This window comes from Lactuca virosa, chromosome 1, assembly GCF_052849685.1.
Source record: "Lactuca virosa cultivar CGN04683 chromosome 1, Lactuca_virosa_CGN04683_v6, whole genome shotgun sequence".
NCBI classification, from domain to species: domain Eukaryota; kingdom Viridiplantae; phylum Streptophyta; class Magnoliopsida; order Asterales; family Asteraceae; genus Lactuca; species Lactuca virosa.
The window spans coordinates 49667601-49694557 of record NC_136426.1 but is presented as its reverse complement, the minus strand read 5'-3'; the positions used below and the strand labels follow the sequence as shown (position 1 = coordinate 49694557).

The 26957-nt window shown below is 33.2% G+C and overlaps 3 protein-coding genes across 6 annotated transcripts; 2 read left to right on the top strand and 1 right to left on the bottom strand.

The window, feature by feature from the left end:
• The first annotated feature begins 7993 nt into the window (after nt 1-7993).
• Nucleotides 7994-11186, top strand: LOC145104648 (AP-1 complex subunit mu-2-like). 2 transcript variants are annotated; one of them, XM_079041859.1, is made up of 12 exons: nt 7994-8154; nt 8250-8382; nt 8707-8853; nt 8971-9033; nt 9129-9305; nt 9403-9506; nt 9591-9698; nt 9789-9885; nt 9956-10053; nt 10124-10265; nt 10607-10729; nt 10861-11186. In XM_079041859.1, exons 2-12 carry the CDS (start codon nt 8254-8256, stop codon nt 10957-10959), a joined length of 1287 nt encoding a protein of 428 aa, XP_078897985.1. In that variant the 5' UTR covers nt 7994-8154; nt 8250-8253; the 3' UTR covers nt 10960-11186. The 2 variants fall into 2 exon arrangements, with proteins under 2 accessions (XP_078897985.1, XP_078897987.1); XM_079041861.1 differs by having other exon boundaries at nt 10848-11186.
• A 3298-nt stretch (nt 11187-14484) lies between these two features.
• On the top strand, nt 14485-19404 carry LOC145125892 (D111/G-patch domain-containing protein). Of its 2 annotated transcripts, XM_079061330.1 has the most exons (12): nt 14485-14731; nt 15934-16098; nt 16462-16567; nt 16664-16832; nt 16953-17010; nt 17119-17222; nt 17307-17405; nt 18115-18377; nt 18478-18517; nt 18599-18801; nt 18879-19103; nt 19193-19404. In XM_079061330.1, the coding sequence occupies exons 2-12, from the start codon at nt 16013-16015 to the stop codon at nt 19313-19315; spliced, it is 1476 nt and encodes a 491-aa protein (XP_078917456.1). In that variant the 5' UTR covers nt 14485-14731; nt 15934-16012; the 3' UTR covers nt 19316-19404. The 2 variants fall into 2 exon arrangements, with proteins under 2 accessions (XP_078917456.1, XP_078917521.1); XM_079061395.1 differs by lacking the exon at nt 18478-18517 and having other exon boundaries at nt 14496-14731; nt 18115-18393.
• Nucleotides 19405-19630: 226 nt separating this feature from the next.
• Nucleotides 19631-23970, bottom strand: LOC145126044 (FKBP12-interacting protein of 37 kDa-like). 2 transcript variants are annotated; one of them, XM_079061480.1, is made up of 14 exons: nt 23785-23970; nt 23631-23682; nt 23467-23528; nt 21706-21773; nt 21542-21578; nt 21348-21435; nt 21153-21217; nt 20989-21066; nt 20847-20894; nt 20702-20755; nt 20325-20486; nt 20158-20227; nt 20023-20078; nt 19631-19910 (listed from the first exon to the last, which is right to left on the bottom strand). In XM_079061480.1, exons 1-14 carry the CDS (start codon nt 23809-23811, stop codon nt 19746-19748), a joined length of 1032 nt encoding a protein of 343 aa, XP_078917606.1. In that variant the 5' UTR covers nt 23812-23970; the 3' UTR covers nt 19631-19745. The 2 variants fall into 2 exon arrangements, with proteins under 2 accessions (XP_078917606.1, XP_078917653.1); XM_079061527.1 differs by lacking the exons at nt 23467-23528; nt 23631-23682; nt 23785-23970 and adding an exon at nt 22899-23007.
• Between the last annotated feature and the right edge of the window lie 2987 nt (nt 23971-26957).

The following is a 26957-nucleotide window of genomic DNA, read 5'->3' as shown; positions in this document are numbered from 1 at the left end:
ATCCAACCAAACAGATGATAGATCCTTATAATTTAAGGGTGAAGTTACTAATGGATAAATAATGTTTATCCGGAGTAAGCATTGTATAAAAAGGGATTTTTTGAGTTTTTATACAAACAAAAAATGAAGAAATGGTCATTTTACCATTATTTCTAGAAGTGATACTAAATAATACCTAATTGTGTTTGGGTTTACATGAGACCCGCTCCTCACTTAAGTAATTGGTAAGTGAATAATAACTTTAAATGTATAAAAGATTAAAGCTCTTAAATTACTTCAAATAATCATCCTCTTAAGTGACTTTGCTTTGTATAGTTGTCACCAAATATTAATTTAACTATTCATCTCTCATGAAAATACAATAGGGATCCAATAACCAAAATGAGGTGAGTCAAGTTAGATATACGCTGCAAATGCACAGACAAAAAATGAAAAAAATGACAAGTTTACGAAGTTTAAAGCCAGATCCAAAATGAGGTGAGTCAAGGTTCTCATTATTTAAACTCTTAGGCCTTAGGGTATGATTGTAATGTTGCCTCTTTGTGGCCAAGTGGCATGGCAGCCACGATCGTTTACATCATCCACAGTGCAACAATCGTGGTCTCTTGTGGTATTTACCACGAAAGGCCATGTCCAATCATGTGGAAGCCTTCTCTACAACGAAAGGCCACATACTTGGACCCGCAATAACGGCGCATGTGATCCGCCATCCGCCATCCGATAAACCAAAACCCCCCACCAATTGAGGCCTTAATTTTCCTTCAACGATATCACCATGAAGAAACTTATCATGTAGTACAACGAGTGAGAATTTTCCTTTGTAGTCGACCCTAACCATTCGGCTCAATACATAAGCCACGAATCGAACCAACGACCCGTCTACCTTTACAACCAACACCTTAAACCATAGACCTACCCATATCAAGATAAACTGCCTCCCAACAAGCAACATCCACCACTTGAACTGTGTCGACTCCTATGTCATCGAACCAATATCTAACTGATGGTCTAACCCGTCTTTTGGAACCATCCCAAGCAAACGGAGGATAAACCGCTTTGGCTCCACCTTGAGGTCCATCCCCCATATAAGTCCACCGCTAAAGACTTAAGGTTATGTTGAAAAACCCCATGACTATAAACTTCCATGTCCAACTTTGTATCAATTTGAGCAACATACTTTTCGGTATTTGATATCACCCAAAGTTGCCATTTTCCACCCGTTAAGACATACCCTCCACCTTCTCCACCATAACCAAAGAACTATTCCGGTGGAACACCAACTTCTCATCAAATCTAGTACTCTTACTCAACACGACATGTGGCACCGCCACCTTTCTCCCAATTAGTGTTTTTTATTTAGTTTATTGAATCCATGATTATTATTCACGACTCTGAAACATTACAATATTAGTACATCATCACTCCATCGTGATCATGAATTACCATCGTTGTTTCTCAATTTCTCGGATTTGGAATTGAAATTTCACTGTATGTCTGTGTAAATTTCTTATTTTCTTTCTTCTTACTTGATACTTTAATTATTCAATACTTTATGTGGTTTAATAACTTAATAATTTTGCATAAACCATTGTCATTATTATTTGTAATTTGTTAAGTTGTTCTTCGATATCATTGATTATGAATTTGTGATAAAGGAGAAGTTTGGATTTTGAAAATTGGATTTTTAGAGTCTTTAATTGTGAATATTTATTAGTAGAACTGATTTGCAGTTGCTTTGTACCATAGGACACATTTTCATATGGAAATTGCCATTTATTAGTAGAGTTGCTTTATAGTTGCCAGTCCCATAGGACATATTTTTATATGGAAATTGCTAATGATCTGTGAACTTCTGATAACTGTTTTACGTTTTATGGTTTAATTGTGAACTTCTTATAATTGTTTTATGTTTTTATGAAGTTTATTGTGTTACAACTTAATGTCCTCAAATAGTTGTATTATTTTTCTTTGTCCATTGCTATTTTCTACATGATCTTTAGTAATTTGACAATAAGTTTTTGTAAATTGAAGGGCCTGTTTATTTTTCTTTTGTCTTGTGCTATAAATATGTTTGGACCGGTACCAGACCTTGTGCCATAAATTTGCTTGGACCAGTACTAGACCTTTGGACGGCCAACTTAGCAAGTTTTAGCTGTCTTAATTTAGTTTGGTTTTATGTTTCACTTTTTCATTTGTATCATATCATATTTCATAATAAGCCATGTTGCTTTTGCCACTACCACCGCCGCCACATCCACCCCTTCCACCACTGCCACCTCCATCACCACGTCACCATAGTCATGTATGAATAATCATTTGTGAATAGACATATTGGATAATCATATATGGATTTACCATGTAATCATATATAAATAAACTTAATTTTGTATTCACATATGAATATTACCTCTCCCGTTGCGCCGGTACGCTTGAGCGGTATATGAGAAATGTGTGGTCCATGTTATTTTCGTGTTCTTAACATTTTCCATTGTCAAGTGAACTTTCATATATATATATATATATATATATATATATATATATATATATATATATATATATATATATATATATATTAGTTGTGAGACCCATGTATTACATGAATTAATTTTTTTTTAAAGTTAGATATAAAAGTCTAAATATTTGAGAACTTTATATTTATAACAAAATAAGAAAAATAATGAATTATTAAAATTGAAATGTTTTTTTCTTTTATATTTTAAATTTAAACAAATAATTTAAATAAATAAACAAAAGAAATTAATAACCTTTAATTTGAGAATTTTGAAATTAGAAGGTAAATCCATTAATGAAATTGATATCTATTTATTACTAAATTTATTGAAATTATTACATTAAAATATTATATGGAATTTAATAAAATAAAGAAACTCACAAAATGACACGTGGAAAAAAATAATTCAAAATAACAAAAAAATAACATTTGAAAAATTGAATGAGAATGTGACATGTGACAAAAAAACCTTCATTTATTAGAGTATATATATATATATATATATATATATATATATATATATATATATATACCATCTTATAAAGAGTATATGTTTGTGGGTCCTCTAATTTTTAAGACATTTTATCTTAAAAAACACTAAAGCTGGACCGATGGATGTAAATTGAATGGTTATGATATTGCTATTGCCGATCCATGAGAAATGATTTAAACCAATCAGAATAGAGAGTGTAATATTTACTCTTTTTCACAGACGGATAAGAAGAAAAAATGAAAACCGGTTGCCCTTATTTACATTTGCCTCTCTATCCTCCGTCATTCACAATCACGCCCAACCTCCTCCTCCTCCTCTCGGAAGCCATTGATTTTGATCCCACATAACCCACATAAATCGGAACTTGGAAGCCACTGAATCCTCCGTTCACTCACCTTTCCTCACGATAGCCACTACAACCACCCACCTTCGATCTTCGAACTCCTTTTGTCAAATCGTCAAATCATCGTTCCCTTTGTCATATATTTCAATCGATTTTGGCGTGGATTTCGATTTCATCTACTAGGGAACAAACAATCTTGAAGTCTTCTAAGAGTGTACTAATCAAACAAAAGAAAGGTTGGGTTTTTTTTACTTGGTTTGATTTACAGTTCCGAAAATCTGGAATGTAACATCCCAAGAACCTTGAACGAACCACCATTGATTTTGGTTCTTGCTGCTTTAAAATTTTAACAAGTCATACTTCTTATTGTTGCGTTTTTTTTCCTAATAGGTTCGAAAACCTGGAACAAACTAGCCAGTTGATCCTCATATTGGTATTTTTCTTGTGTTTTTATGTGTTTCTAAGAAGTTCGGTTATTCCAATGAAAAATGGCTGATTTAATGATTCTTCCTTCTATTGTATATTTCAGTGATAACAGATTTGGAATGGCTGATATCATACTTGAAAAGAACGAAGCTTGATTTTATTTGCGTATAAGTATTAGTGTTCATTTAACTTTTGTATTGTTAGATCTATTTTTCTTGCGAGTTAACTTCAAATTATGGTTTGTTTTTTCAGAGGTGATGATTGGGTGTGATTATATGTCATGGAAATACTTCTTAGCAAGGTAGATGGTATATTTCTAAACTCTTTACATATTTTCCAAGTTTTTTTAAAAAAAATATATCATTATAGAATTCAAATTTTGTAACACCCAAAAATTCAAACCAATTTAAACTTTTAAAAACATTCCAAACCATTAAAAATCATTACAACTTTGTTTTCAAAATGTATAATATCCGAGTTTTCCCAGAAACATAGACAAAACATGAGGAGCTGTACGATCACGCCTTCGCCTTGCCGCGATCCCCTGATGTACCTGAAACAATAAACTGAAACTGTAAGCCCGAGAGCTTAGTGAGTTCCCCCAAAATACTCATACCCGCAACAATACACATAGAATCATAACAACACACTATGGGTCCAATCAACCATCGGGTTGGAATACCCTAGACCCACAACCAACAAGTTGGATTGCCAATACACTATGGGTCCAATCAACCATCAGGTTGGAATACCCCAGGCCCACAACCAACAAGTTGGATTGCCCACATACTCTGAGTCCAATCATCCCCGGGATGGAATACTCATGGCCCACAACCTACAGGTTGGAATGCTCAGGTCTATTGGCCTTCGCACCGAGCAGATAAGCCTCAACCGCCAAACAAACATGTGCACATATAATAGATAATCACATAACAGTCTATAGACAATACTTGATCTAACGAATCTTACCACATAGCACATAACACCATCCTATCTACCAGGATGCCAATCTAACAGATCATACCACATATCATATAATATTATCCTACCCTCTAGGATACCGATCTAACAGATTATACTAGCATAACATGACCATATAATAATCCAAAGGGTCGGCCTTGGTGCCTTAGACCCTTGAGTATAGTGAGGAAAAACTCACCTCGCAACTGTCGTCTGAAACTAGAAGCTCAACTCCCGGATCACCAACACGAACTCCACCACCTATCGTTACCATAAAACCCTTTTTCGTAAATCTCCAAATTACCAGAATACTCTCAAAAGTCAACTGGTCAACTCTTGGTCAAAGTCAAAGTCCACAGTCAAAGTCAACAGTCCATGTTGACTCGACTCGTCGAGTCCTTCCTGAACTCGAGAAGTCGTGAAATCCTTGATTGGCTCGTCGAGTTACCCTTTAACTTGCCGAGTTCATACGTGTCCAAGAATTGGGAGAAACCCTAGCCGACTCGCCGAGTTCAAGGCAATCTTCAACGGACTCGCCGAGTTTGTTCATCAACTCGACGAGTTCACGACCATCTTCATATGACTCGCCGAGTTGACTATGCAACTCGCCGAGTCCTTGCAGACCTTCATCCATGCAGACACTTTCTAAGCCATGCCAAGGTTCCAGATTACAGATCCAAGCTTCTAAGGCATGTTTAACACGTAAAGTTGCAAACTTTACACACATGCAAGGCCCTAAAGGCTCTAAATGACCAATCTAAGCTTCTAATGGAGCTTTACACATGTTGATTTTCTATACATGCATTCTCGTGCTTTACCACTTTGCACGCATCGGCTTTCAAAGCGGCATGCCCTGCTGTGAAACCCCTGCTTCCCAAACCAACGAGAGGGGAGACCCCAGTAAGATCCACGCACGCATGCTTCCCTCCTATCCATCCAAAGACCAAAATGTCAGTCGGTCTAAGTGTGGACCTTCCATCCTGCGGGTCCGTCAAAAAGTTCACTGACGCTTCTTTCTTCACAGAAATACCAGCACGCCGACAAGCATCAAAGAAAACATCCCGAACCACATCATGTCTGTACTTGAAACTAGGGAGCTCTCTACAATGAACCGTGTGTTCCTCAAAGGTATCCAAACATGCTTTGCGGCAAACTGGACATATGAAGTTAATTATGTGGTTCTTTAAAAAATTGTTTAATATCCGGATTTTGAAATGAAAATAAATTGAAACTTGCTAAAAAGTATAAACTAAATGAAACTAATAAGTAGTAAAAATGATGAAAATATGCAGTATTTAGAAATTTTAATATAATATTTACTAGATAAAAGTTATATAATATAATAAAAGTGATCAGATTTTTAATCGATGAAAATGGAAAATAATTCATAATTATAAGTGTCATAGATGCGACATTTACTTTATCACATTTACTTTATCTAAATTACTATTTGTTTTAAATTATTAGCTTATATATAGACAAGTAGCAATGACAACCTTTGTCAGCCATACTAATGCCACGGCGGATGTCTTTCAATTTAAATTTGTAATTTCCAATGAAACGTTGGGAATGATAACACACCATGGGTAACAACAATTGGTGACAGATAAATTATAATTACAATTTGAATTTGAATTTTATTTACCGTTGTTTTAAAAAAATATATTTTAAATGAAGAATATTTTATTTATATTTCATAACTTAATATACAAAAATATTAACATTAATTATGGATGATAAATATAAATTAGAAAAGTATAAAAATGTTATTTATATTATAATATCGTATGTATAAATAATAAGTTAACTAAATAAAAACACATAACTTTAGCATGTGTTTTCTTTCTATTTTTCTCTTTTCTTATTTAGATATTAGTTTTAAATTAGTTTTAGATATTTTTAATAAAAACAAAATAATGGATTAGAAAAAAATTGTCTATCAACTTGGAATTTGATTTTTTTTTCTTCGATCCGAACAAAAATACAAAAAAGGGCTTACATGTTTACAAGATATACATAAAGGAATAGTTTAAGTTTAAGTATTAATATCTTTGTTTTCTCTTTTGTTAATTTTTATTTTTCAATTATATATTTATATAAGTATAATACCGTTTTCATTTAATATACATGATGCAAACTTTGTAATAATAAAATCTTTTGGAAATTTAAAGTTTTCATTTATATGTTTACAAGAGATTAAGCTAATACAATAAAAAATATAAAATGTAAAATATAAAATAAAATAAAATGTGTAATTTAAAACATTTTTATAATATGAAAGATACATGAAAATGTACATTATACGATGTTACCAACTGAAATTGTGAGAAAGTAAACATGACCATCTTTAATAATTTTTTAATAACGTAGATATGATACATCTTTTGTTATATATAGAAATGTATTGTTTTTAATAAGTCTATAAAGTTTGAAGTTTTCTAATTTCTATGTTTTTATGTATTTTTTTAATCATGTCTATAAATAATTATTGAAATAAAATAATTGGACGAAAAACAACTATTTACCACTTGACACTAATGATTGATATTTGTAATACATCCACTACTTTTTGGAATATGATATGTTTTCCAAACGAAATTGGTTGTCTAAAAAATTTAGTTCACCCTAAAGACACATTTAGAAGCCCACTTAAAGTAAACTAATCATTGTCTATAAACTAACTCTCAAATGAAAATATATGTTGTCGCCGCATTGCGTGAGTTTCTTATTAGATATAACTTAGTGGTAAATTAGAATAATAACATCTTGAGCAATACATGACACCCAAAAGAAAACTATTCGCCGTCAACCGTATTGCATATCTATGCAACTACCTAGAAACTAGACACCGCAAGTAACTATATTGCACAAAACAGTTTGCCAGAAGCCTGAATAGAACTACCTGAAGCAAAAAATTAATTGTCATACGGAAACCGCTGGCCGAAAAAACTATCTAGCGTCGCCGCATCGCGCGGGTACCCCACTAGTATATATATATATATATATATATATATATATATATATATATATATATATATATATATATATATATAATCTTGCCGGTAACATTTACCAGTATTATCATCATTATCAGATTGATTAATAAACAATTTTGCTTATAAGCTATGATTTTATAGTTAATTGCCTAAAAGAAGTTATAGATATTTTTGTGGATATTAAAATAACTTTAGTAAAATATTACAGTTAATTAAAAAAAAAAGGGGGGAAACGTGAAATTTACCAACACAAGTAACAACCATTCATGGGTTCTCCACCCGTTACCTTCGTCTCCAAACTTCTGCCATCATAAAAAAACCCAAAGTTGGTGCGATCGTGTGATCTGTAATTTAAAATCGCGTCGTAACGAATTTGCTCTATACTATTGGCATTGATCTTCCAGTAAATTGTACTTATTCATTGGTAAGAATACTCTTTATTCAACTTAATTTTCACCAATATTCAAATTCTTCATCATTTTAACATTATTCGTTTATCTTGTGGTTTGATTGATGCAGACCAATGGCGGGAGCCGTTTCCGCGCTTTTAATTCTCGATATAAAGGGACGTTGCTTGCTCAGTCGTCACTATCGCGGTGACATTTCATCTGTTGAAGCGGAGAGGTTCTTCACCAAACTCCTTGAGATTGAGGTACTCCATAAAATTAGTATCGATCCAAATGTATATGTTCCTTTAATTTTGCATATATTTCTATCTCGTAAAATAGAATTTGAAGTTCTAGGTTTTTTTGGCAACCAAACATCTTCGAAGTGCATACTGATTCTAATTGCAACAAGATTGGTTGGATTTCACATTTTTGGTGATACAATTGTATTCTCATATATTAAAGATCAAGTAGTCCACGGTTGAAAACTTCATCATTGTTATCACTTATTAGAACTTGTGGCAATATTGTGTGATATAACTTAATACTGATTTGTCAACATTTTTTTTTTTCATATGATCTTCAATTAGGAGGACATAGAGTCTCAAGGTCCAGTAGTGTTTGACAGCGGTGTCTCTCATATATTTATTCAACACAACAATGTCTACTTAATGGCTGTATCCAGACAAAACTGTAATGTTGCTAGCCTCATTGTATTTCTCCACCGGTTAGCTAGTGTGAGTACACTTTACTATTTCTTACTTCTTAGTTGTAATTACGAGTTGTGCTTTTTCCTATAGTTAATATGATCATGATTCATGCCATTATTACTAATAGTTCATCACATGATGCAGGTTTTTGAGTATTATTTTGGAGAGTTAGAAGAGGAATCTCTTAGAGATAATTTTGTTGTAGTGGTAAGAACCAAATTCTTTTCTTCACTTCAATTGATTAAACATTTTCGTTAATCTATTGCACATTTAGGTTGATCTTGCTTAGAAAAATATCGCAGTATGAATTATTGGATGAAATGATGGACTTTGGATACCCACAATATACAGAAGCAATGATTCTAAGTGAATTCATCAAGACTGATGCTTATAAGTTGGAAGTTACACAAAGGCCTCCAATGGCTGTTACTAATGCAGTCTCTTGGCGAAATGAAGGAATATACTACAAAAAGAATGAAGTATGACCCTCTTTTCATTTGGCTGTGATGATAACTTTATGCCATTGATATCACCAGTTCAACACCGCAATCTCCTATTTTTCTTCTTTTCTATCAGGTGTTCCTGGATGTGATTGAAAGTCTCAACATATTAATCAATAGTAACAGGCAAATACTTCGATCAGAAGTTGTTGGGGCATTAAAGATGAGAGCATGTGTAAGGTGCTTAATGATTATGGTTGTGATGTACCTTCTTAATTGAGGTTTTAGCCTAACTTTGACAAAAAAAAATGACGTTTTTCATAGTGGAATGCCTGAATGCAAGCTTGGGCTTAATGATAGACTTATAATGGATGCTCAAAGCAGAGCAACAAAAGGAAAAGGCATTGATTTGGAAGACATCAGATTTCATCAGTAAGCTTTTGCAATTTTAATGCTCTTTTTATCGATATGCATGTTATTAAAAGAATACCATAATTACATAATTATTGTATATATTTATAGGTGTGTACGTTTAGCCCGCTTTGAAACTGATCGCACAATATCATTTATTCCTCCTGATGGATCATTTGATCTCATGACATATAGACTCAGTACTCAGGTTATCTTTAGCTTTATTTTTGTGATTAATTAGATTTTTTTCTTCTAAATTTCACTCAATATGTTGATAGGTGAAACCACTGATTTGGGTTGAGGCTCAAGTTGAAAGGCATGCTAGAAGTAGGATTGAGATGCTTGTAAAAGCTAGAAGCCAATTTAGGGAACGAAGGTATGTGTTATACCTTGAAAATGAATCCATGGTTTTGAAAATTTTGACTCAAATAATAATTTGAATATAGCAATGCAACAAATGTCCAAATTGAAATACCTGTTCCATCCGATGCTACAAAACCTATTGTTCGGACATCAATGGGGTCCGCTTCATATGCTCCTGAACAAGATTCACTTATATGGAGAATCAGAACCTTCCCAGGTGACAAGGTAATTAAGGAATGAATTATCACCATCTATGAACCTTGATTTCTTGTAAGACTCCATCTGTTACACAAGACATGACATAACAGATCAGGTTGTACTGTGTTTGGCGTGCATAGACTGAGATGAATGTGAGACAAAAATTGTAATTTTTTGTCCCAACCAAAAACTGTGGAGGATAGGGAGAGATATGTGTTTTATGCAGAAGACGTAAATACCCTCCTTATCATCGTCATAAAAAATAACCATAAAAAGTTTGTTTAGTCATATCCAATCTTGTTGTAAGAGATGCAGCTCGAGGTTTCTTCTTGTTTTCATAAACACCATTTGAGCATGAACAATGACAGGAATATATGTTGGGGGCCGAATTTAAACTCCCGAGTGTAACTTACGAAGATGTAACTCCTGACAGAAAAGCTCCTATTCGTGTCAAGTTTGAAATACCATATTTTACCATATCTGGGATTCAGGTATATATATATATATATATATATATATATATATATATATATATATATATATATATATATATATATATATCCATTAAAATACACCTTACTAACAAATCCTAATATGACACTAATATAGATAATGTTTGTAGGTACGTCACCTAAAAGTTATTGAAAAAAGTGCATACCAGACGTTACCATGGGTGCGATATATAACAATGGCCGGTGAATATGAAATAAGACTACATTGAAAACCCAAATTAAGAGTTGTTGCATCCAACTTTCACCTTGTGTTAAACTCAAACAGTCAAATTCGAGGTTCGTAAGTGGGCCAATTTTTATATGTGCAATTGCAATGAGTCCCAACTCTTACTTTCTTCTTATACTCCGATGTATATCTAATTTAATAGTTTTATAGTCATGTAATTGAGAAGAACTAACATTATGTTTTGATTTCTGATCAAACTACGATAACATGTTTAGCAATTATTTTTAACCTTCAGTTGTTGAAACTTAAAAGAAAATCGTCAATAATAATTTTTTTTATTTGTGTTGAACTTATGGATATTGTCCCACATAGAAATAATACTCGTATTAAAATATAAATATTTTCTCATATAATTTACCTTCAAAATAGTATTCACTATCATAAATTCCAAAAGTTAATGATGTTATGGGGTCAAAATCAAGGATATTTTATTTAAGATAGTTGTGGTTGAGTTGTTAATAATTTTTGTTTGTGTTTCGAATTTCATAAAATATCATGTATCAAATATAATTAAGAAAACTATATACTATAATAATAAGGGAAAAATGAATATACCGTAGAAGCTATAAAAGTTAGGTATCCAAACTCACAATACTACTCATTTTTATATCATATATGCATTGTAATTGTCCGGAGTTCTTATAATTCAACTCTTAACTTGATTTGCTTCCAAAATTTTTAGAAATTTCGTCATGATCTTCCTCTAACATAATTTTCATTTGAAACTATCATATATATAGCATGTTAGGTGTTCGGCGAAAAAAATGTGATGTAAGAATAAGATAATAGTGAAATTTCTAAAAATCTTGGAAACAAATCAAGTTAAAAGTTTAATTTTAAGAACTCTGGACGATTACAATACGCATATGATATAAAAACGACATAGATTGGCGTGTTTGAGTACCTAAGCCTATATACCTTTTAGGGTATATTCATTTTCCCCTAGTAATAATCTTTTATCTTGTACACATTTAGTTGAACTTTTGACAAATTTTTAAAGGTAAAACGACTTTTTTTTTCGGATAACGAACTATAATTTTTGTATATATTTGATTATTTTTTTATACATGATTTACCATTAAATTCAAACGAGATGTTTAAAAACTATCATTTTAAGCAAGTAGTGCAGGTTAATGTTTTTCTCTGTACACGATTTACCATTAAATATTTTTATATAATTTATCATTAAACAATGTCCTAATTATCTTCTCTGGTCAACACCATCCACCATCCACCTCCCACCAACACTGTCAACCTTAAGTAGAAAAATTACCTTCTATCACCATCATTTGCCACCCCAACAACCCATCTCATCCACCACCACGAAACTAATCTAAAATTCTGGAACGAAGGTGATAACTAGTGATGCATGGTTCAATAAGACAGATGTGAGAGAGAGATGCATATGTAGGGTTGTTTTCACAATGCATCGAGGTAGGAAGATAAGCAGAGAAATGCGTAATTGGCGGTTGGAGAGATGTTGGTGGTAGTAAAAAAAAGGATGGGGGCATTTTCACCGGAGAATATTACTGAAAAATAATATGTAAAATAATGTTATCTTTTTTCTTTAGAATTGTGTTGGTAGGAGAATATTACCAAAAAATTGTTGATTGCTTGAAAAAATGAAAGTGAGTACATGTATATAAAAGTTAGTTTAAATGGTATATTGTATACAAAAATGTAAGTTTAACCATGTTTCTTGAATAACAAATGTAAGTTTAGTAGTGTTTTTTAGATATAAACCAACTAGACCTATAATCAATGGCGGATTTACTATATATCCCGGGGTAGCCCGGGATACCCCTCAAAACAAACTTCGTAGTGTAATTTTTTCTGGATTTTTTTTCTTATTGTGTATTACACGATTTTTTTATATCGGGATAACCCTTTACTTTGATCCTGGATCCGCCACTGCCTATAATAATTTGTCAAAATGGTATTTCGTAAATAACAAACGTGAGTTTAATGGTAAATCATATACAAAAAATAAGAAAGCAACTAAATATGTATAAAAGTAATAGTTCATTTCCGTACAAAGTTATTTTTTCCGAATTTTAAACTGTTTTTTTTTGGAACGGCAAATAAAATATTATACTAAACTACTCCTAAATTATTCCACCTATGTCCACAGTGGAACTTGAACCCTCAACCTCAAGGAGGGAGGACAACACCAGATACCGCTGGGTTAGAAGCCCTTTGGTGTTTACTTTTAGTTAAGTTAAAATATATTTGACATGTTGAAAAGAAACCTAGGGTGTTTAATATATATATATATATATATATATATATATATATATATATATATATATATATATATATATATATATATATATATATATATATATATATGAAAACGAAAAACCATATTGGTTATTAGGTTAACTGAATCACTAAAATCTTCGGTTTTTCGGTTCGGTAAAAGTTCATTTTATTTTTCAACCGACTCGTAAATAGAAAAAACCGAAATGTCAAATTATGCTTTTTAAGAGAATAATGCTAATATTGAAGTACTTTTTACTTAACAATTAACCTTATCATTTAACAATCGTCATTTATCTTTTTATTGTTTAATGTTTGTTATGAGAAATAACTTAGTATCAAATAAGGGGTTGTTTGATAGTTACTAACTGGGTTAGAATTGACTGGGTTAGAAGCTGACTGGGTTGGAAGTTCTGACTGAGTTAACTTCCTACTGAAATTTGCTGTTTGATTTTTCATCTAACTGACTGTCCAAAATGACTGTATTACCCTTTTCACATTTTTTTAATAAAAACATTCAACTTATAGTAAAAAAAAATAAAGAAATTAAAGATTTAATAACTTTTGTTTGGAAAAAAACCACTCAAAACAACATTTTTTATAAAAACATTCCACCCTGCTTGGGTTAAATATATCTTTTAAAACATACAAAAACATACATGCAAATATACACACAAACCATTCATGTGTTTTCATGTGGAAATATCAAATGTTTTTTTTAAGAAATTCATAGCATATAAAACTCATTCTTCTCTGTTTCCGTATTCTGTTTTTACACAAATATACACCACATATTTTTCGCATAAACACAAATATATAGCCTAATTCAATGAAATTCTTCTTCATTATCACCGATCCAAACTGGAATTTCACCTATTATCCAACAATCAGCAAAGAACAAAAATCAAGAAAACAACCAAAAACATAATGGTTAAACAAAAATCAAGAAACAAACAAACAAAAACATACCAGAAATCCAAACAAAAATCGATACCATCCATAAACAAAGACAAGCATCTGAACAACCGATTTGGAAATCGATTGTGACTCAGAATCGTTTTGCAGAGATAGAGAGGAGATGAGATCTGAAACCAACAAGAGGCGATGAGATCAGAAACTAACAGGGAAGGGGGCGACGCAGGGAAAAAAGGACAACAACAACAATAACGGGTAAAAAATCGAGAAAAAAAAGCAAATAACATCAAATTAAGCACAAATCAAGCAAAGCAAGTGCACATCAACAACAAAAGGAACAAAAGAAGGAAAACGAAGTAGGAAATCACAGAAAAAAAAATCGAAATTTTCAGCAAGAATCGAGCAACAAAAAAATGAGAAAAATGCAAGGAAGACTAACCTGGTTGGTAGGCGTCTCCAGTTGAGTGGTTGGAGGAAGAAAGCAGTCGGCGAGGAGCAAATCGGGGTTGGGAGGAAGGACGTTGTTGCCTTTTTTCTGTGGAGGTTGTCACAAAGCGTAGGGCGAAATCGGAAATGGCAAGGTAACGAACGTTTTTGTCCCGGTCCATCAATTGAAAGTGAAGGACCGAATTAGCCCTTTTTCTTGGACCGAGTCCACAGCATGGACCGAGTCCTTGATTTTAAAACGAAATCAAACATGCTAATTGATCTTTTTTGGACTGGGCCCTCTATTGGACCCAGTTAGAAGCAATATCAAACGAGCCCTAACTCTTACACTGTATTGGAAAATAAGATATATAATTAACGAATAAAACTTTTACTATTCGCAACATAGATTAACATAGATTAAAAGTAAGAAATGGAAATGATCTCCATGATACTCCATTACCAATATTTTATATATATATATATATATATATATATATATATATATATATATATATATATATATATATATATATATATATATATATATATATATACAAAGGTTCACTTTTAAAAACATGGATTATATTTATAATTTATCTAATATTCTAATATCTACTTAAAAATCTCAATTTGTAACTGTCGTTATATGATTAGCACACCGAATATTTGATAACATTTTTTTTATGCCGGAGTTCATTATTGAAAGCATACTTCTTGGTTCTTGCCTCTCATTTGTCCCATTATTTTTATAGGATCGGGATGGTGAAATTTTAGTGTTGGTGATATATGATAACATTATTTGTTTTTTTTAGTTCTTTTTAATGATGTTTGTTTGATTTTTTTTCCGACCTCCCTCAAAGATTGTATCAAAAGATTATATACTTATTTTAATTTTTATGAACACACTTACAAAATACAACTCTAATCAATCCATTAATAGGTAAATTGGTCTTAATATTGTCACATCTACGTAATGATCTATCTTGTCGAAAATATATATTCTATAAACTACAACGTAAATATGCAATAAAGTTTTTAATGTATTCTACCTCATATAGTCATATTTATTACGAATAATATATGCCCTACCTGGAATATGAGTGTCTTGGAAAAAATATCGAAATTTTTTACATACGTTTAATAGCTTTATCATAATTTTTTTTGGGTTTATCCTATTCAACAAAAATCATTTCAAAAGTTTTTACCTTCTAATTTAATCGTACGAGTCAATATTACTAGTCCTGATATTTGGGTTGAAACTTGAAATTGAAAATTGGAATTTTAACTGGAGTGGGTGTTGGGCCTTTTGAATATTAGATGGTCCATGTTTATGTTACCCAACCAAAATATGCAGCCCAGAGGTCTGAGCTGAGCTCCACCCAAAATTTTCCGAGTGCGACGGCGGATGGCGGAGAGGAAAAGGTGAATCACAGATGGCGGGAACCAACGGACTCAATTCTCAAGAAAACGAAGATTCCTTTCAATGGGATGAACAGGCACAGCTGTATTACCATGCCAGGTTCTAAATGAGTTCATGGAATTTTCGTTTTCAATTGTTGTGAAATTCTACTTTTTCATCAAGGATTTCAAGAGTTTCTGAACGTCTTACTACAGTCGATATCGATTAGCTGACTCGATTGTGTTGTGAAATACATTCATGTTGAAGTATATCTTAATATTTAGAATTTGATTTTTTTTAAAACTTGATTTTGGTGATTAATGACTATGAGTAAGCCGTAGCGCTAGGGTTTTTTCAGTTTAATGATTTGTACGTTTTCTATTTTCGATCAGTGGATTTCATTTCAACTTCAAAATCGCATCCATCCTGTCATTTTACTATATTATGAAGTGGAAACCGAAACACTCTTTCGTTTTCTTGCAGTAGTGGATTCTATCATGACCCAGCTGTGGGCTGGTATTATAGCAGCAACGATGGTCTGTATTACAAATTCGAAAACGGGAGTTATGTGCCATGGGAAACAGACCTAGTGAGTTCAAATCTCTTCCTCTTCCTCTACATTTTCAGGTGTTCTTTTCCAATTTTTTTGTTTTGGTATCAATTATGAGTAACTTATAACTTTCAGGCTGATGAATCAAATGCAAATCAAGGCATAGGTACTGTTCGTGATGATTCTGTTCATGAACAGTCTTACCAAAATGCACCTTGCGATACGATTACAAATGATGTTAAGTTTGAAGATGGTGAATTTGAAGGTCATGTAGTAGAGGAAGCAACCCCCAATGAACCAACAGGTGATTTTACATATCTACATATCGCTTTTTTTTGTTCATCTTATTGTTTTTTTTCATAATTAATCAATATAATAAATAGGATTACTAAAATTGTAAACAAATATATGGTATTTTTCACAGTTGATACAAACTGTCTAACCGAAGCTCTGTCTGAAAATCTACCACCACCTTCTGAATGGTACTTCTTTTGCTAAATACTTATTTCTTTTATTTAAAAATTGAATTCGATTGGTTTCTTTTTTTTTTTCCTTCAAATTTTGATTGATGTCTCTTTTCTTGTTTATAGGCTAGAAGACACACTTATTGAACTTTATTTGTCTGGTTATTCCAACAAAACAATAGATGATGCTTCTGATACAAAGGTTGAAGATGTAAATACTCCAGCTGATGGTTTGTGAAAGATCTTTTTGTTAGCTTTTAGATAGATATTGATATGGTTCTTGCAAGACTTAAAACAGGTGTAGCTTTGTCCAGGTGTAGACAATGATGATGCTTATGAACTTGAAGAGGGAGAATGGATCCCAGATGACACTCATGAAATAGTTGATGGAAGTGGAGTTGCTTCAGATGAAGGTTCGCTTGATTTTTCCAAATTTTGCTCTTCAATATATACAACTTTATGATGGTTATTAATTATAATAAATTATAGGTTATTAGTTTGGTTTATCGTTTATACACATGCGTGCTTTTATCATTTTCTAAGGTATTATATATTATTGCTTTAGCCATTTTAACTATTTTCTGTGATGATTGAACCACTATATTCATTTTCCCTGTTAAAAAATACCATTTTCTCCAGTTGGCTTTTGATATCAGGGAAAAATACAGAAAAACACAATGTACTTTCACCATTTTATCGATTTAGCCACTGAATTAATTATAATAATCATAACAAAATAATAGTTCAGTGGCTAAATTGATCAAAATATTGAATTGCATTGTGCTTTTATGTAGTCTTACCTTTTCTTCTAAACCAGGTATCCGGTAACTGATTATTTTTAATGGTAAAAACAAAACAAACCAAAAAAAAAATGTATAATGGTTTGTTTAACCACTACAGAATATAGTTAACTGGCTAAATAGATAAAATGGTAAAAGTACGTTGTTGTGTCAGTGGGCTAAATATAAGAATCATTTTGGCATTGTTTATGATTTCTCCTTAAGTTAAAACTTGGTCTTCATGCACACTTTTGTTTTATGTTTTCTAACATATTGTAATATTCTGATGCAGTATGAAATTATGATTAATAAAATTTTCTTGTCCTTTTGCATTGGTTTATAGATCCTTTTGGGGATGAGGAAATGTGGCGTGCACAATATGGTCAGGCAATCCAATCAGACAAAGAGGTTGTAGTTTTACCAGATTGCCCTGTTGTTGACTTGTGGGATTGGTCAATGGTAATGTCAACAAAAAAGAATGGAAAAGGTCGCGTATGCAGATTAGTAGGCAGATTAATCAAAAAGTCTACTAAACTCCACCCCTCAATGCCTTCAAGTCGCCCCCTTCTGAAAACCGCTCCAATATGTGAAGCCCATCTTGATCTAGTAAGAGTTAGATCAGGTTTGTCTGTCTACTCAAAGTTTTCTTTGGGTTTTTTTTTTTCTTTAATATGAGTATCAGGAGGGCATTTATGTCATTGCACAGGCAAGAGACTTAGAACGGGTCTTTTGGATGGGACAAAAAAGTAAATTGTATTTCCCATTGATATTAGTCCAATGCAGTACAAATTGATGAGGCCATTCACGTCTTTTTCACTTTGGTGCAGGTCGTGTGTACAAGTTGAGGAGTCCAAAAGTTGCATATTTAGCTACTTTGTCATCTTATGATTCCTCAAACCCAACCAAAGATTGGGGCTTCCCGAAGCTTACAACAAACAAGGAAGCGCAAACCAAATCTAGTCGACATGTTGAATCCAAGAATGTGGGACCTCATTTTGGATCAGCAAAGGAACTGTCTTCAAGTGAAAAGGTGATTATTTTGATTTTGAAAGCTATGACTATCATATTTATTTTTGGTATATCATTTTCTGTTAAATTTTATGTCAGCATAAGGGAGGGGTGTATAGAGATAGAGCTGCAGAGAGAAGAAGTCTTCATGGTGGGTTTGGTGTGGGTCCCGGACAAAAAAAATCAGCAGATGATATTGATTCTTGTTCAGCATTATCTCCTGTTTTTGAAACTCCAGAAGATGCAGCAGCTGAAGCTTTGAATATGTCATTTGGAGTTGGTAGTTATGCTAGAAGGATGCTAGAAAATATGGGCTGGAAGGAGGTAAACATAAACACTTTACACTTGTTTATATTATCTTTTTTTTTTTTTTTTTTAGTCCAGGTAAGGTGACCCTCTTTTACATGTTGCAGGGAGAGGCACTTGGGAGCAGCATGAAGGGTGGTTTAAGGGAACCATTACAAGCAGTTGGAAACAAAGGAAGCTCAGGTTTAGGATGGAATCACAACACTAGTTGGAAGAACGCCTCATTTTAATCTGATTTTTTAGTAGGGCTTTTTTCGATGTACATGTATATATAATATATACACTTGTTATATGGGTCAAGAATATTGCTTATTACCAAGTATGCTCATTTAGATTGCTTTTGTTACATGAGATAATAGTTGCATCGAGGATGCACTCACATAATTGCATGTAGGATGTGCATTCTCAAGTGATTGTATGATAATGACAGTCAAGTAATTATTTCTAAAATTATAAATGAGATGATTTCTAAAGTTATAATGATCATATGATTTCTAAATTCATCAAGATCACTGCAAATTCTGAAACTATATGCACCATCCATGTCACTTGTGAAGAAGCAAATTCTAATTAAATGAAACCACAAATACAAAACTAGTACAGCTCAGTAGCTCAAAACCACATATGAATATTTTCACGTTCAATATGCCAAAAACACTTTTAAGCTTCCACTGACATTGTGACCTTGTCATTCTCATCAACATCTTTACTATCAGCCACAGTTTTTTCCTCTACCATGTCCATGCCCTTTTGCTGCTGCAGTTTCTGCCTTAGTCTTTGGATCTCAGCATCTTTATCTTCAAGCTTCTCTTCCAATATTAGCACCTAAAACACCCCAAACAAACCCTTAATTTGTCACTAAAAATAAAAAGGTAAATGGGTAAAAATGCCACCCAACCCAACATGAGGAAGCTAATTAAATGACAATGAAGCTGACCATTTCATTTGATTTTTCAACGTCGTCTGTAAGTCCCTCCAAGTGCTTGCATAATCCTGCATCAAGTCGTAAAGACATTTTCATAAATGATATGGTCTTAATTTACAGAATTAAAGTATAATAAACATAACCAACCTTCAAACTGGCTTCTGAGTTCAATATTTTGAGATTTCTGCATAGCAAGTTTTGTCGACAACTCATGTATCTGCAAAACCAGAAATGACACTTTTTCCCATTAAGTCCTAAATATAATTTATTCTGTTCCTCAGATAACTTTTAGATATGATTTATCATTATCTAACCTTTCCTTCTTTGGCTTGATTTCCAATCTCCTCATTCTCTTCCTGCAGGGTCCTGCACTTGGCCATTAACATCTTCCCCATTTTGCTTTGTGGAGTGAAGTTGACTGCAGCAACATTATCCTGCAACTCCTTCACTTTTTTATCCTTCTCCTCTACCAAATTCTGAAATGCCAATTGCAGTCACTCCTTAATAAAAAAATATAATAAACCAAAATTCCAGATAATTTAATAGCAACCTAGTTTACATATTGCTATTATCTATAATAGCAACATACTTAATTTTTCTACGAATTTGGGCATTCTACTTTATTTGTTAAATATTGTTGTTATCGGTTAAGAAATATAAGTATGTTGCTATTAAGAAGAAGAAGAAGAACCTTCAAACGCATAAACTCCTCATGAATTGCAGGATCAAGTAACAGTCTTCTTGCCTGTAAATTTTTACACAAAAAGAGGAAATTTGAAGTATGCCAAATACATTAAAGAGAGACAATTTTGATTTAGATAACTACATTAAGTTACCTGCATTGCTAGAGGCTTGAGTTGTGATCTTAAATCCCGAACTGCAGACTGAAGCATTTCAAAAACCAATTTCATCAGTTGACATATAAAGGCATTACAAATTTACAATTTACATCTGTGTAATGAAAAAAGAAACAAGCACCTTCAAATCTGCTATTTCCTGCTCTCGTTTTGCAATAGTCACTATAAATGCAGCTTCCTTTTTCTTTGCTTTTTCTAGCTGAATATAAATATACAATCAACAATATAGATTGGCATTAATTTGCCACCACAACACAAAAGCATTTTAAGTTTTTGAAACCAAACCTGTTCTCGCACTGATTCCTCGGAAGATTTTAAGTTCTGGAGATAATTGATGACAATTCTAGGTTCTGCATTGACAGCAAATCATCAGTACCCATTATTCCATGACACAAGCTTCTCATAAAGAAATTTTATATATTTACATAACATATTTTCTTGTAAGGTGTTAAACGAAATACAAGAGTTTAAGAAACCAACCAACAGATGAGCCTGATGGAATGAAGGATTCTTTCTGAAATGCAGAATGCCACTTCTGAACTTCTGACTTTGCAATTTCAAGCTCCGACTATAAGACATTACAATAGTATTTTAGATTAAAAATCATTTGTTGCATAATAATGGAAGGTGCGGAGGTAAGAAAGAATTATTAAAAAAAAAAAACAGTTACGTACTTGGCATGTTGCAAGACTATCGTTACAGCTTTGGAGACTACAAAAGACAAAGCACAAAAAGAGATGCAAAAGGGGATTTATATTTTGATTCAAATGAAAGTGTTGTGAAAAAACAAAACCTTAAAAAGGGAATTTATATTTGATTAAAATAAATTTGATGATACCTTTCACGAAGGGATAAAATCATCCCAGTTGTCACACCTGGTGCAGTTTCTTCTACTTTTATGTTAGCCTGAGATGCAAACAAAGTAACAGAAAACATCACATTTATAATAAAATATCCAGGGATATAGAAGAATACAAGCATCCCATTGACAATCAGCTATACCCATGATGAATTAAGTTTTTGAAGAAGTAATGAGAAACTAGAGAGATAAGAGGCCAGAACCGGAATAAAAGTTGCCAAAAGCTTAAAGCAACAAAAAAAAAAAAAAAAAAAAAACATAAATGAATCCACTCTAATAGAGAATGTTTATATTCCTTGTTAGTTCTGTGTCAATTGTCATATCTAAACACTTTGGTTATTTATACTCAAGAACTCAAAAGGTCACAGATGAGATTGTGTTGATACCTCAGTAAGAACAAGGACAAATCCCAATGCTATGTTGGACATTTGGAGGAAGAAGATATGAAGATAAAAGGGTTAAAGATTAAAACCGATAAGACTTTATATCTTTGGTGCAACTTCATAATGGAGCGTAATGATAAGGGAGTAGAACTGTAAAAGTATTTGGGATAAAGTTCTGAAGGAGAGTTTCAAGTACTTGGGGTCTATGATCCACAACGAATGGGAGATAGAGGATGACATCACCAACTCACCATAGTGGAGCATGGCCACAAGAGTTTTGTATGACAAGAGGGTCCCATTTAAACCAAAAGGAAAAATTCTACAAGGGCGATTTTGTACACATCCAAATGTTGGCCGATAAAGAAGACACGTGAGGAAGATGTATTCATAAAGAAAAATGAGGATGTTATAGTGAACTTATGGCAGAACAATGTTGGACAGGTTAATAAATAGTGGAATCTTTGGTAGTGGGATGGCGTTGTGGGCATTTTAGGTACAATTTCTGTTAGAGGGTTAGCCTATAACTATAAGTTACTTTGAATAATCAGGGAGAGGGTAGCTATCTTTTGTGAAACCTGGAATTTATTCCTTTAGGGAGAGCAGCTATCTCAAATCAGCCAACCTATCTTTTTGTTCTTAAATCAATTGAGTAACAGTGAAGGAATTGCAGTTTGTTCTCTTCATTTTGAGTTGTTTTTGTTGTGTGTTACTCGTTAGATTAAGTGAGTTCATAGCATAGGTAAACAGTTGCAGCAAGGAAACTAATTACAAAAAGAAAAGTAAAATTACCCAGCCATCCCTAATTCTCTGATTTATCTCATCATGATTCTAATTCTTCAGGTTGTAATAGCCAATTTGACAATGTGCATCCGAACTAAACCATGAATTGTCTTGTTGACTTGATAAACCCTGGCCTGCTCCAATCCAAAAACCAACTTACTCCAACTCTCTTGAACTGTGAATTATTGGTGGTTCCTCTATAACACTTCCTTATCACAATAACTAGTATTTGTTCTAATAAAACCCAAATAAAACAGAATGGATCTCTAACATGTCTTCATGGCAAGATTCTCAGTAGTGATTATAAAATAAAGAACTTAAACAAATACTGATTCAGTTCCAAATAATTCATCTTAAAAAGTAAGTACTCATTCTGAGTGACATGAGTACACAAGGAAAGAATCCTCCTTGGTTTAGATTTAGCAAGCACTAAGAATGAACGCTATTTAGGACATGCATATCACAGATAGAACTGTTCTTAAAACGATTCTTTTACAATGCAGGCTTCGATTGTCGAGATGAGGGTGCGTATATTGATACGAAAAAGATATCGTGAATCAACTAAAACAAAACAAACCTTTTTGGAGCCAAAAATATCATCTTCATCATCATCAAGATCCCCAAATCCCCTCTTAGTGCCTAAAGTCACATTAGACAAGCGAAACATCATACATAACCAGTTACACTAAAATCAGAAATAGTTAAACACTATTTGCTCTAAATTCACGGATTAATTCACACCTGAGACCCTCGTAGGGTTGGCTCCTGGAAAATCACCACCGAAATCATCATCCTGCGATTCCGTTAATTAGAAAACAAATAATCTACGAATAATGTGATACAAATAGTAGTGCATCAAAATTAGCACAACCAAACCCTAGAATTCACTACTTACGTCATCGATATTAGAATGAGATGCCATTGGTGCTAATTAAACCCTAAACTTGTCTGGAATTGAAATTCGGTTGTTTTAGCTCAGGGGCGAGGGTGTGAGAGTGATAGCTAGTACATAAATTGGCAAACCGGGAGGTTGTAATTGTACTACCTTTTATGAGTTTGCAATAGCTTCGTCCAATTTTACAAAAATCTTCAAGGAAAATAATAAAAATTTGAAGGAAAAAAAGGCCGGTGATTTTGCAATATCATCAACAAAATCATCTAACGGGCTGAGGGCGAACGATTTGTTTTTTGGGCTGCGAAATGGGCTAGACGTGGTCTTCTTTTTAAACTACATTCTTTTAATTTTACTTTATTATTATTATTTTTTTAACTTTTATTTTGTGTATAGTGAGAATTTTTCTCTAATGAGATTAGCACAGTGACAACATTCTACCAAACACAGTAAGTTTTTCCTTCGTTTATATATTTTATAAGTTTTATGTAGTATTTTATATGTTTTTATTGTATTATGAGATTTATACAGAAATATCAGATCTATGTTATAACTTAGAGATCTTTCCAGTTGACACATGCCTAAGTATGGGTGCGGTACCTCCCATCTGGCAAAAAAAAACACATAATTTTTTAGGCCTTGGGCCCTATTTAAAGGCACAAACCCTTAAGGTTTCGTCATTTCGTATCCTCCATCCTGAACATACCTTCACTCAACCTCTAGCCTCCTTAGTGTATCCTTGAAGTTTTTGATCTTCTTTGTGAAGCTTAAAGGTGAAGAAATTCCTTCTTGGTGCAAGGAAGCTTGATTCAAGTGTAGATCCAGCCTTTTCATCTCATCTCTGGACCTTTGTGAGTATAAAGTTCTTATCTTTATGTTTCATTTTCTTAGATCTAAACTTTGCATGTGATTTTGGTTTCTTTGGGGCCCTTTCTATGGAGTTTTTGGAGTTTGGAAACTCCAGAGCAATATGTTTGGATTAAGATGTTTTCTAGATAATTTTATGGAAGAAAAATGAGAGTCCATGCATTCTTTATGGTCTATGCATTGATTTTTGGCCCTTAAAGTCTCTTATGGTGTTAGGGTTTGAATTTGTGGATGATTGAGACATGGATCTAGATAAATTTGGAAATTTTATCCATTAAAACCCTTAGGAGATTCAAATTTGAGAGGGTTAGGCCTTGGTTATAAGGATTAAGTGCTTAATATTTAAGGGTGGTATTCTGAAGGGCGCGACACATGTGTTTGGGTAGTCGAGGCTCCCTTAAGGGTGTTTCCAAATTATTTTGTTGCGACTAGGGCATGACGCATGTGTATATTGTTGTGGTGCACCTAGCTGGTCTTTGACTTTGACTTTAACCGTTGACCTTTGACTTTTTGATCGGTTTAACTTTGGGTCAAACTTTGAAGGATTAAGTTATAGTCTGAGGTTTGACCTCCAATTATTATTTATGAGGTTCATAAGGTCAATTCTTACGAGTACGTGTGTAGTTGTTGTTGAGATTCCGTTGTTTAGCTCAGGTGGGTTTTCTCACTATAATGTTTGTGACATTGTATGTCCAATATGCTAGGTTGGATGGGTACTATTAGATTATGACTTTATGTTTAGGATGGTTAGTCTATTTGTTTGTTATATGTTGGATGTTATAGGAAATTGGTTGTAAGCCTTCGGGCCCATTAGGATGGCAACTAGAAGTAAAATAGGCATGTGGGGTGATGACATTGCCTACAACCACACTGAGGTGTTGACTATAAGCTAGTGATAGCTGGAAGTTCAATAATTCTTTGGGATGACGACCTTACGTGTATAGGTCCACTGAGGTGTTGGTTATAAGTTAATGATAGTTGGAAGTTCAACATGCCTTTGGGATGATGATCACATGCACAAAGTCTCATTGAGGTGTTGACTATGAGTTGATGATGACTGGAAGTCTAAAAGGTCTTTAAGATGATGGCTACATGTCTACAGGCCCACTGAGGTGCTGACTATGAGCCTTTTATGTATGCATTGTATGTGTAATGTGATATATGATATTTTGGAAAACTCACTAAGCTTTATGTTTTTAGTTATGGATTGAATGCTTTTCAAGTAGTTCTGCTGTCAGAAGGAAGAGCCCAAATTGGCTGTACCGCACACACATCGCTACTAATTTTGTCACACACTTCCATTAATTTTACGGTATGACTGTGTTTTGGAAACTACGTCTTTACAATGTTGAACAAATGAGTTTTTATATTATTTTTAGAAACAAAGTTTGACTTTATACTATATTTTGAAAATGGAAATTATGATTTACATTTTGGGACATAACAAATAACCATATTCAAATCTAATGGTATCTGTGTAACATCCAGTTCCGAGGTACATTTTATTTTTAATTTAAAATTTGATTATTGGTCGCCACGGCGTGGCAAGGCATCTTTTGGTCGCGGGTCGCTTTTGACTTGCCATGATATGGCAAGCAAGGCCACGTCATAGCCGCTGCTGACGTGTTAAACTCTAGTTTTCCGGGTTTGTACCCTATTTAAAGGAATGTGGAGGTTATGGTTTGCTCACCCTCAACCTCCACTACCCTCTTTAACCCAAAAGAAACCCTAATTCCTTTTCCTCCATTGTTGAAGCTTTCTTGAGTGCTTTTGAGAGATTTTGAAGGAAAGAGCAAGGTGGAGTAAGCCACGGATCAGCAAGAAAGTCCCTATCTCCCTTCCTAGCTCGATTATGGACCCTTGTAAGTGTTCAAGGCTACACCTTTTTTATTATAGGTTGCTAGATCTTGAATTTGTCCCATTTTCTTCTTAATCTTGTTAGCTGGGATGGTGAGAGTTTATAAAGGTTGCAACTTTATGAATCTATGGATCATTTGGAGTAATTCATCGTTTGGATCCGAAGTTTGGTTGGTTGATCGATCCATGTATAATATTTTGGTCATAAACCCAATTTTGACCTAATTTGAGTCCAAGACATGCATTGGACATGCATGTCTAAAAAGCACCAACCTTTAAGTTGGTTTTGGTGTTATGAGCTCTTATGGAGCAGATAGGTTTGAGACTTAAGGGATTAAGTGCTTATGGGTTAAGCCCTCGCCATGGTTGTGCCTTATGAACCTAAGACTTGAGTTCTAGACCTTTTTGGTGAGTCTCAAGGGATAAAGTTAGAAACTGATCCATTTAGACAA

What these genes read in the sequence shown, in the direction of transcription:
- LOC145104648 (XM_079041859.1), top strand. Translation starts at nt 8,254, where the DNA reads ATGGCGGGAGCCGTTTCCGCGCTTTTAATTCTCGATATAAAGGGACGT. An exon ending in TATACTACAAAAAGAATGAA is followed by an intron (nt 9,306 to 9,402) that starts GTATGACCCTCT and finishes CTTTTCTATCAG; the next exon opens with GTGTTCCTGGATGTGATTGA. An exon ending in GAAGACATCAGATTTCATCA is followed by an intron (nt 9,699 to 9,788) that starts GTAAGCTTTTGC and finishes ATATATTTATAG; the next exon opens with GTGTGTACGTTTAGCCCGCT.
- LOC145125892 (XM_079061330.1), top strand. Translation starts at nt 16,013, where the DNA reads ATGGCGGGAACCAACGGACTCAATTCTCAAGAAAACGAAGATTCCTTT. An exon ending in CTACCACCACCTTCTGAATG is followed by an intron (nt 17,011 to 17,118) that starts GTACTTCTTTTG and finishes TCTTGTTTATAG; the next exon opens with GCTAGAAGACACACTTATTG. An exon ending in AAAATATGGGCTGGAAGGAG is followed by an intron (nt 19,104 to 19,192) that starts GTAAACATAAAC and finishes TACATGTTGCAG; the next exon opens with GGAGAGGCACTTGGGAGCAG.
- LOC145126044 (XM_079061480.1), bottom strand. Translation starts at nt 23,811, where the DNA reads ATGGCATCTCATTCTAATATCGATGAC. An exon ending in CAACCCTACGAGGGTCTCAG is followed by an intron (nt 23,529 to 23,630) that starts GTGTGAATTAAT and finishes ATGTGACTTTAG; the next exon opens with GCACTAAGAGGGGATTTGGG. An exon ending in TCAAGCCTCTAGCAATGCAG is followed by an intron (nt 20,756 to 20,846) that starts GTAACTTAATGT and finishes AAAAATTTACAG; the next exon opens with GCAAGAAGACTGTTACTTGA.